Below are 10,880 nucleotides of genomic sequence, written 5' to 3' on the forward strand. Positions count from 1 at the left end.
TCTCTACTCATTATCGTCGCCATCTCCTCGAGCATTGCCTCCCCAGCGCTTGTGGGCGATCGAGGAAACCGTCCAGATCAGCGGACCAGCCAGCACCAAACCGAAAGCCGACACCCCAATCAGCACTTCTCCAGTGGTGAGAGGCTTCCCGGCGTTCTAGAATGGATAAAACATACCGCAAAATAAGATACCGATATGGAACTCTATAGCCTATTTATTTATTAATTATTAATAAAGTATTGACAACGTATTATTTTGACAAGTCACTCCAATATTTTGTCCACGATTTTTCTGACAATACTGTATCGCCTAAATTCCAAACGGTAAGTTAACCTTTTTAAAATGAGATGTGTTGCGGTTTTAAAAGTGTCTTATTCTCTTCATTTCCTTTATCGAGCTGCTATAACCGCCACTCCATGTAAAGTTAGCTGGTTATATTACGACCTGTCATACACAACCTTCACACGTTTAACTGCAAACGTTATTTAAAGTTACATGAAGCTAGTGAGGATGCTGTTATAGACATCGTACTTTGTGACAACTAATTTAGGGGGAAAGTACCACAGGACTTACCGGTCCATCGGAGAGACCCTTGACGACGGCATGTTTATCCGAGTACGTCACCGTCCGGACGAACTGCCGACAGGCAACGCGTGAAGACATCTTGAAGACGTGGGGAAACATCTTGAGCAACTTTCTGTCTCGTGTGCAAGAACAGTTGATTGGAAGAACGGATGGCCGACGTCCTGATACGGTCAAGAGTTGATGGCAATGAAATGTGAACAACCTTTTCCGTCTTTGTGACGTCACCTTTTGTGGCCTCTGATTGGTTAAAAGTTCTATGGACAACATCGTAGGGAGCCAATCAGGGATCTTACTTTTGTTACGTCAAACACATCAACCTGACCAGTGACGGTACAAAATTAACTCTAGTAGGTCAAAGTTGAAACCCATTTAGTGACATTCGTACTTTTTGGAACCCAATTTTTTTTCATGAACATTGCAAGTTTCACAGATTTCTTTTTAAACTTTAACTTACGGTACTTACAATATGCCATTAGGTCAAAGTATGCTAATTTGTCAGATGTTTGTATTTGAATTTAATTTCAGTTTGGATCAGTATTTGACTTCAGTGTATTGGAAAATCGTATGCATTTCTTCCATTCTCATTTGACACAAACTGATGTTGAAAGATACCTGGTGTTGATAGTGATGCAATGGTCAAGTTGTGCAGTCCAGTGGTTAGTGACCCTGCCTCTGGACCAAGAGTCCTGGTTGTTTTCACTCATCAGACATTCGGGGTGGGTACCAGTATAGAATATTTAGATATAGGTACGGTCCAGGTTGAGAAGACCAGGCCCACAGGTATGGACCTGATCCTGTACCTAATTGTCTGCGAAAACTTTTGAATGGGTGATACTCAAAACAATGGTCCATTTTCATCATTTTATTACAAAGGAATCTGATTCATGGAGTATCTGACTTCTACTGGCTTCTTAAAATCCTATCTTCATGTAAACAACACTAATGCTTCTGTTAACTTAAACAAAGTTTGACTGCAGAAGCTGTCAACTCTTCCTCTATTTTGCTTGTTATTTTCTTGAGCCGGTAAGCCCCAAAAGATGTGAACACCTGCCAATCTGTTTACTTCACTTGTGTTTGTCTTCTCAGTGGAAGAGTAGCTGAAGTGTTCATCGAGTTCATGGAGCTAAACTGGTTAAATATCACATAAGCAACAGATGTTAACTTTGTAGGGATATGCAGGCTGTTGACAAGAGAATTGAAGATGTCAGCAGATTGTGCATTTATCAATTTTATTGTACAGAATGTCCCATTTGCACGGATGCCAATAGGTTGTGTGGCCCCGGTCGGGCACTGAAGATACAAATGTTTCCCAGGGGACTGTTGGATACTGTGGGGGTACCTCTTGGTGTTTTTACGATTAGATCACAGTGTCTATTTATTGCCAGGTCCCAATTGCTTTTAACTCCAAGTTAAAAAAAATCCCGGGGCCCTGCTGAGCCCCAAAATAGCCCTGTAGCCACAGGGTGTCCCACAAGGCCATGTAGAGGCCCAGAAGTACAGAAAACAGTCCGTAAATTATCAAGAAAGACCCCTTTTTCCAAATGGGACAATAGCACCATACATACATGTACATGTGCTTCATAAGTGTTTGGGGATATCTACATGTAGCCATATATATCATCCATATGGCAGATCCTTGTCTGTTAGGTAGTCTGTTCTGTTGGCCTCATCCAAATGTCATTAATCTGAAAATAAAAACAGAAAGATTTCCCAAGTCTACTTCAAGACAATATTGCAATATTTCCTAGAGTTCGTTTTAAGAACTACAATGATCGTTATTCAGTCAAAAAACTGCCTTTAGTTACTACAATTGCAGTGATCATCTTATCCTTCTAAACAGCACCACAGTATTACGTTCACTCACAAGTCAATAGCAGTGTTTGTTTGTTTGTTTGTTTTGTACAGCCTGTAAACAGCCTTTAGATGTCACACACCTAATTAGTACATTAAGTTGTGTAAGACCAGACTGACGGTTTGATCCACTCACACCAGGATAGACCCCCTACTCTTTTGGAAAAGTGAGATGGGTTCTTTAACATGCTCGAGGTGTGTTTCTCTTCAAACAAAGGACCTCCAACTTTGCTCCCATCCAAGAGGGCTTTGCTTCCTGAAGTTAGCTACTCATTTTCATCTGAGTTAAGTGAGGAAACTGGTGCTGAGTGTCTTTCCAAGGCCACAACATTGGGATCTGTTATGGATTTGAACCCAGAACCTTCAGATTCTGAGTCAACAACCATAACCACAAGACCAACTTGCCATCCTGAGATCTCTTTGCCACCAGTCAAACTATCATCTGTGTATAAGTATACAGACAAGTACCAAGCCATGTTGCAGTACTACGAGGGGCGTTCAATAAGTAATGCCCCTGACCCATTTCCAATCGCAGGAGATTAATGAAACTTGGCACAGTTATTAGTCTTTCTCTTCATTGGAACCACTCAGATTTATGCATTTCTCCCATTGTTTGATGCAGCTCTGGACACCGTTTTTGTAGAACACCCCAGGTTGGTCCTCCAACAGATGCCTTATCAATGGCAGAATAGGGACGACCAGGTCTGGGAGCTGTTTCCACAGACTTCCGGCCATGTTTGAATTCAGGATGCCAGCGTTTTACAAGGGGCATCATCACCATAAGTTTCTTTCATTTCATCAAAAGTCTCCTTTGGTGTGCGTCCTTTCAAATACAAAAACCGGATCACTGCGCGACACTCAACTGGCTCCATTTCACACCTGGTCCATCTCACTCCTGACTCAGCTCAAACACCAGTAAATCAGAAACCACAGTTAGTTCAGAGCTGTTTTTTGCAACATAATCTATAGAGATATGACTCATTACACATACAAACTTTCATTTAGATCAAACAGCTGGAAGTGGGTCAGGAGCATTACTTATTGAACGCCCCTCATATATCTATATGTGATATAAGTACATAAAGTTCACCTCCACATGTGGCGGGGCACCCAAGACATACAGAACTGCATCAGCAAGGTCCTTGGCTTGCATGCACTGTACAAATCAAAATACAAATGAAGAAGTATTCTGTTATCTCTTATTCTGTTACATTGACATCACAGCAGCCTTCATTATCATTGATCATGATTGATCAATTAGATACCCTACAGCATAACATAATAATCTCTGAAACAGACTTACTTGAGTGCTGGCATAAAGATCTCGAGCCTTTTGTGGGTCATCCTTATTCATGCGTATGGCAAACTCTGTCTCCACCAGTCCAGGAGAAATGCACTGTACAAAACAGGAGGGAAGAATGATTATGTAAAATGCCTGCAAGAAACTTTCTCCTTTTAAGCAAAAAATTGCTTGACGTGAATGTAATTGTATGTAATCAGGTTGAATATTGCAGTTGTTTGCATCTCAGATGAATACATGGAATACAAAACAATAGATTCGTCTTTTTTTCTTTCACATCTTCTTGTCTGACTTTGGAATTGACTTTGGCATTGATATGACATTATTCTTTTCCCAATATTTCTATGCAACTTACGGCATATATTTGCTTATTTTGCAGCTACTTTGCACAACTTACATTATGGTTAGAAACTTTTGAAACAGACGAAAATTGATGTACATAAAGTTTTCATCCTAAGCTATCAAATCTCATTATCTAATAAATGATAAACTAATGAATCAGTAGTTGAAGCAGCGTCTACGAGACGGACCGTCGCTCTGATGTGTGACTTCATCTCCCTCAACTCCCTCCTCAGTCCTTCAGTCATGGCCGTCATGGCGAACTTCGTCATACCATAAAATGCCATGCCCAGATATATACGATGACCAGACATGCTGCAACAATACAGACATTTTTCTTCATCCACACAGAATGCACCACACTCATAGAAAAGAGATTAAAGGGGTCAGTGTGAATGGATCAAAACTTACAGTCTGGTTGATGTCTAGAAAAGGTAATAGTCACCTGCTACATCAATCCTCATACAAATGTGGTGAATTTCTATAGATGACCTGTTCAAGGTGATGATGTGTCCATCGTCCACTCCTCGCTTCCTCATCTGCTGCACAGCCAGCTGGGAACAGAGGGTGGGCGCCAGGATGTTCACCTAGCGGAACGGACAAGAAGTGCAGAGTCTGTCAACTCTCACTGTGTGCTTGGAACTTTTATTGTGATAGCTTGCTCAAGGTAGAAGCCTTAAAATAGTGATAGAAACAGAAGCATTAGAAATGATACATTCTAATTTTATCTGTTTACGTTAAAGGCTGTGTCTAACCTGACTAACATAATCTTTTCCCACTTGTGTGATGTTGTCTGAGTGGTTTTTCGAGACAATATATAGCCACTCATTTTTTTTGGGCTTATAAGGGAAGCACATCTCAATGTCTTGCAGAACCATGTTCTAATCACAGAACTTGAAGTTAAACTCCATGTAAACAAGAAATCAAAGTTACTTGGACCGTTATGTAATAAAGGTACAGAGTATATGGACAGAAGACTCACATCTGTCATCGTTCTGAATGCCTCAAAACTACCAGACAGCAGAGAGCCCTTCACGGCCAGACCGGCGTTGTTGATACAGACGTCCACGCCGCCATGTTCCGCCTCGATGTTGTCAAACATGGCTCTGATCTCAGCTTCCACTGTCAGGTCACACTGGACAGGATACAGCTGTCTTGCAGCACCTGCCTGCTGCAGCTCGGTTGCAGTTTCCTGCAGGTATTACAAACATATGCAGCGAGTGCTCATTTACATATCTGTGACAGCTTCCACTGTCAGGTCACACTGGACAGGATACAGCTGTCCTGCAGCACCTGCCTGCTTCCTGCAGGTACATTGAAAAAAAAAGATGCAGTGAGTGCTTGTGTGCATATCCGTGACAGCTTCCACTGTCAGGTCACACTGGACATTGGCCCCCGAGCTGCTTGCTCTGCATGGAACTGCAGGGATGTTTTTATCAAAATTTTCCAAGGAGAATAACGGAACAAAGAAACAATGGATTGCCATGATATTTAGTATGCAGGTAGCTTAGACATAGATGTACACATTGAATTGCAAATTACGCAAATCGGCACTTAATTTGCATATTTAAAGAGGAAAATCTATATTTGCAGTGTTTTCCATTAGAGGACTCAAATACATGTAAGAAATGTAGTTTGCAACATTACCAAATAGGCAAATGAGTTTAATTTGCATAATTAATGCAAAAGTGGAATGGTACATAACCTAGCACAGATTATGTAGATATGGAACTCATTTGCATAATCAGAATATTTCATGGAGATGAGAGGTATCAGAACTCTTATTTTGCATTGCTTTCAATGTAAACTCATGAATGACTAAGAGGGACAAGAAGAGAACTACAACTGGTACCAGTAGTTCGACTCATTCTGCTTACTGTTGTATCTACATCATGTGAAACAACCAGAGGGGCGAGTAGAACACAAAGAAACAACATGCCCCCACCCGGGATCGAACCCGGGGTGGCAGATTACGCTACCGCTGTCGCCACAAAAGCTCTTGAGCCCTTGGGCAAGGACGGTAGGCGGTACTTGGACACCACTGTTACACATGCGTCTTTTATCAAATTCAAGAAACCCGAAAAAAAAAAAGGTTCAGTCCTAACAAAAAAGTTATAGTCAGGGTGTTCTACAGGCACTACAGCTTAAAAGTTACGGTTCTGTGGCAAATATACAAAAGTAACGGTCTCCTCTGTCAGCACTGGAACACCAGTGCTGAAGTGGTCGTCAGCACTGGAAGTCCAGTGCTGAGCCGGTGTCAGCACTGGAAATCCAGTGCTGAGGCAGCTTCAGCACTCGAAGCCCTCCTGTCAGCACTGGAAACCGAGTGCTGAGACTACAATCAGCACTGGATTTCCAGTGCTGAGGACATTTCAGCTCTGGAAATCCAGTGCTGACAAATATTCTGCACTGGAAACCGAGTATAAAATGTATAAAGTTGGTGAAAAGAACTTACATTCTGTAACCAATATGTAAATGTACAACTGTATTATACAATGTTTTTTAAATGATGCTTCTTTGCCGCACAAGCAGAATGTGTCGTCCACCTGTAACTACCTATTCTTTGTAAAAAAAAAAGCGATCTCTTTACCACACAGATAGACCAACTGGTAGTTGTCTAACTCTGACTACCTATTGTTTTTTAAATGATGCTTAATTGCCGCACAAGCAGAATGTGTCGTCCACCTGTAACTACCTATTATTTGTAAAAAAAAACAAGCGATCTCTTTACCACACAGATAGACCAACTGTTTGTTGTCTAACTCTGACTACCTATTGTTTTTTAAATGATGCTAGTTTGCCGCACAAGCAGAATGTGTCGTCCACCTGTAACTACCTATTATTTGTAAAAAAAACAAGCGATCTCTTTACCAATACCACACAGATAGACCAACTGTTAGTTGTCTACCTCTGACTAAAAAGACACTACTTTGCCACAAGTATAAAATATGTGATTTGTTGACTTAAAATTTTCGTATCAATTGACCAAAAGAAAAGAAACTTGAGTGCCATTAACTGTATACACATTGACAATTAACAATATCACAAGTATCTACTCTAGTCTAAAGCTAGTAAAAGCTAGTGCCACGCAAGATCTGCTTGGAGACAACACGCACAGATATACCTAAGTCTAAAGGAAATAACTCAGACAGCCGTACGGACGCATGCTACTAGTACACGAATATTACGTTCAGCACTGGAACGTTCCAGTGCTTTATAAACGTCAGCACTGGAAGCCCAGAGCTGAAGTTTTTACAGCACTGTACAGCACTGGTCTTCCAGTGCTGAAAAGTTCCCGAGCACTGGTAAATCCAGTGCTGAACCCGTTACTTTTGTATATCAGCACTCGGTTCCAGTGCTGACGGCGGTTTCAGCACTGGGTAACCAGTGCTGAATGACCTCTGCCGCGAGTTCAGCACTGGTACCCGAGTGCTGACGGCAGTTCAGCACTGGAAAACCAGTGCTCGGAGAAGTTCAGCACTGGAAATCCAGTGCTCGCATTGGGTTCAGCACTGGAATTCCAGTGCTGAGGGAGCTTCAGCACTCGAACAAGGCCGTTCAGCACTGGAAAACCAGTGCTGACGTTTCTTCAGCACTGGAAAACCAGTGCTGAGGCCGATTCGACCCATTGATTCAGCACTGGAACACCAGTGCGGAACCCGTTACTTTTGTATACTTGCGGTTCTGTGTGGCAAGAGGCATGAGCAATTTTGTAGGACAGTTACCGGACTTTGGACTCCCCCGAATCGAGTGATCCCCATGTTACTGGCTTACCCGTATTTTGTCCACGTCCCGAGCACACCCCACCACCTTCATGCCATGCTGGACCAGTGCACGGGCTGTGGCATTCCCGATCCCCACAGACGCACCGGTCACCAGTGCTACACGGCCGACCCAACGCTCCATATCCCCTAGATCATAGATGAACTTTTACTTTCAGACCGCACTTTCGTGTTTCGTGACCTGCTGACCTCACAACAGCGACACCTGGCAGTTTCCAAAAATACGACATCAATGGCGACGTCTGGTTGGCGGAGTGGCGTGCGAACACCTGTCACATGTGTAGTGCGTCGTTTTGACTTTACCGGAAAATCGGCAAATAACTCAGAACACAGCACTAAAAACAATTTACGTCCACGATAAATTAACAATCTAGCACTTGTATACAGCTCTTTCTATATTATGAATGCATTTATAGTTGCAAATGTTGCAATTGCTGACAAAGTAAACATGTAACGTTAAACGTTATTCCCCATACCAAATACAGATTTCATACGGTAATATCTATTCAATGGTATCTAGATTTGTGCGAAAAGTATCTTTTAAATCTTGTGCTTTAAAGGTATATTACGTAGTTTTTTTTTAGTGACCCCCCAGAACTAGACCCTCCTAGATCCTGGCTGTAAACAACTTCAGGCCTCCAGTAAGCACCCTAGGGGATCGGGTAATGAGTTCATCACACTCCAGACTGGCTACAGGGGAAATCTTCTTCTCTGAAAACACTCATTTTTTCACTTCAGAATAGGATATAATCATGCACTTAGTCTATTTTGTTGGGTATCAATAAGCTGAGGTTACATTCCCTTCAAAACTGCAAGAAATCTTGCAAAGATTACGTTTTACAAAAACTATAAAGGTGAAACTGTCATCAGACACGTGCACACCCACTGTGCTGTCAGGCACACAAGACAGTGATAAGCCAGATGTTGGCATGTCTTCCGGTAAAGTCAAAGCGACGCACTACACATGTTATACAGCCGTGTTCGCACGCGCACGTCAACCTGAAGTTCCCACTGTTGCCGTATCTTTTGAAACTGCCAGGTGTCGCTGTTGTGAGGTCAGGAGGTCACGAGTGTGCGTCCCGCCTGAAACTGTTTGTGAAAGTAAAAGTGCATCAGATGATCTACGGTATGGAGCGTTGGGTCGGCCGTGTAGCGCTGGTGACCGGCGCGTCTGTGGGGATCGGGAACGACACAGCCCGTGCACTGGTCCAGCATGGCATGAAGGTGGTGGGGTGTGCTCGGGACGTGGACAAGATACGGGTAAGCTAGTAAACATGGGGATCACTCGATTGAACTGTACCCACAATATATACACAGTACTCTGGACCAACTTCCTTGAGCCTTTTTTGGTTTATTGAAAGTTAATAGCATACAACAATAAGCAGAATGAGCCGTAACTACTGCTAGCATAACGTTAGACAGATTGTAGATGGGCAAAGTAATTTTATGAATTATGGCCTCCGACTCCAAGTCTTACAAACAGTCACCCATGGCCACTACTGTAATTCTTGAAATTTTCGCGGTGGTTTTCAGTAGGCTGGTTTCGCGTTGTCAGATTGCTTCACACTAACTAAAGTGTTGCTGCAAACACTATTTTCTCCTTTACACGAAATTAGATCCCTGCAAACTTTTAAAGTTTAAGGCATTTAACGTTATGTAAATACAGCATTTCTAACAAGGATTGCCATGCCCTGCTTTTGAACTTTTTAAATTCAATTGTGCTAAAAGTAGTAAAACACAAAGTGAAGGCCCGGGTTCGATTCCCAGTGTGGGAACCACTGAAACACAAGACTGGCTCCTGGGATTCGAACTTGCATTGAACCCGGGCCGCCAGCTCAAAAACCCACGCCCCCAACCACTACGCCAAAAGGTCAGACCGTTTGGCATGGTCAGTTTGGCGGCGCTTGAACCCCACTGTTATAGTGCAATTGTAGATCCTGAGCAATTGGACTTTGCTTTTACAATGTTGGAACTTGGAACCATTCACTGAGCATTGTATGCTGCAAAAGCCATTGAGCATTGTAATTTTTAGCAGTATCTTGCAAAGCTAGAAAGAAGCTTGCTCTTTTTTCTGTCACGGATATGCAAATGAGCACTCACTGCATCTGTTTTTTTAATGTACCTACAGGAAACTGCAGCCGAGCTGCAGCAGGCAGGTGCTGCAGAATAGCTGTATCATGTCCAGTGTGACCTGACAGTGGAAGCTGTCACGGATATGCTAATGAGCACTCACTGCATCTATTTTTTTTCAATGTACTGTACCTGCAGGAAACTGCAGCTGAGCTGCAGCAGGCAGGTGCTGCAGGACAGCTGTACCCTGTCCAGTGTGACCTGACAGTGGAAGCTGAGATCAGAGCCATGTTTGACAACATTGAGGCGGAACATGGCGGCGTGGACGTTTGTATCAACAACGCTGGTTTGTCCATGAAGGCCCCTCTGCTGTCTGGTAGTTTTGAGGCATTCAGGACGATGACAGATGTGAGTGTTCTGTCCAATACCTGTATTACATAGTATTGTTTCCGGTTTTTTTGAACCTAAAACCCCAAAAGAACAAGTTTATTTATTTATTCATTTATGATGAGTGGAAAAAGGTTTGATGTCAGTCGGATTTAAGTAATGACTTATTAATTGTTTCTAATATGTCTGCTTCTGTCTTCAATTGCTTCTTAAAAGCTTCTACCTTGAGCAAGCTATGACATATTTAAGCACACAGGGAAAGGAATTAAAGAAACAGTTGTGTACAGACATCCAGGAAATGAGAACACAAGGTAACAGTTACTCAAGCATCTGGATATTAAATATTTGGAAACAGTGAAAAGGTGAGTAGCCTGCAGTTCTTCTTCAATTTGCTAGGTGAACATCCTGGCGCCCACCCTCTGTACCCAGCTGGCTGTGCAGCAGATGAAGAAGCGAGGAGTGGACGATGGACACATCATCACCTTAAACAGGTATTTTATTTATCTATAGAGATTTACAACATTTGTGTAAGGATTGACATAACCTTTTACAAGTATTGGCCTATT

The 10,880-nt window shown here is 42.5% G+C and overlaps 2 protein-coding genes across 3 annotated transcripts in view; one reads left to right on the top strand and one right to left on the bottom strand.

Moving 5' to 3' along the window:
• Positions 1-1,868: 1,868 nt before the first annotated feature.
• LOC118421569 (dehydrogenase/reductase SDR family member 11-like) overlaps positions 1,869-10,880 on the bottom strand; it is an 18,227-nt gene continuing 9,215 nt past the window's right edge. Inside the window, exons 1-7 of one of the 2 annotated variants that reach the window (XM_035828925.1) lie at positions 7,850-8,041; positions 5,058-5,267; positions 4,568-4,662; positions 4,267-4,390; positions 3,740-3,832; positions 3,527-3,592; positions 1,869-2,270 (exon numbers count right to left, since the gene is read on the bottom strand). In XM_035828925.1, coding sequence (XP_035684818.1) covers positions 2,229-2,270; positions 3,527-3,592; positions 3,740-3,832; positions 4,267-4,390; positions 4,568-4,662; positions 5,058-5,267; positions 7,850-7,981 — 762 coding nt within the window. In that variant the 5' untranslated portion in view covers positions 7,982-8,041 and the 3' untranslated portion in view covers positions 1,869-2,228. Of the gene's footprint in view, positions 2,271-3,526; positions 3,593-3,739; positions 3,833-4,266; positions 4,391-4,567; positions 4,663-5,057; positions 5,268-7,849; positions 8,042-10,880 lie in introns of those variants that run through there. The other variant, XM_035828917.1, reaches the window with a different exon arrangement.
• On the top strand, positions 8,607-10,839 carry LOC118421586 (dehydrogenase/reductase SDR family member 11-like). The gene is made up of 3 exons (XM_035828936.1): positions 8,607-9,117; positions 10,126-10,335; positions 10,711-10,839. The coding sequence occupies exons 1-3, from the start codon at positions 8,779-8,781 to the stop codon at positions 10,822-10,824; spliced, it is 663 nt and encodes a 220-aa protein (XP_035684829.1). The 5' UTR covers positions 8,607-8,778; the 3' UTR covers positions 10,825-10,839.

This window comes from Branchiostoma floridae, chromosome 1 (genome assembly GCF_000003815.2).
Source record: "Branchiostoma floridae strain S238N-H82 chromosome 1, Bfl_VNyyK, whole genome shotgun sequence".
Lineage (NCBI taxonomy): Eukaryota > Metazoa > Chordata > Leptocardii > Amphioxiformes > Branchiostomatidae > Branchiostoma > Branchiostoma floridae.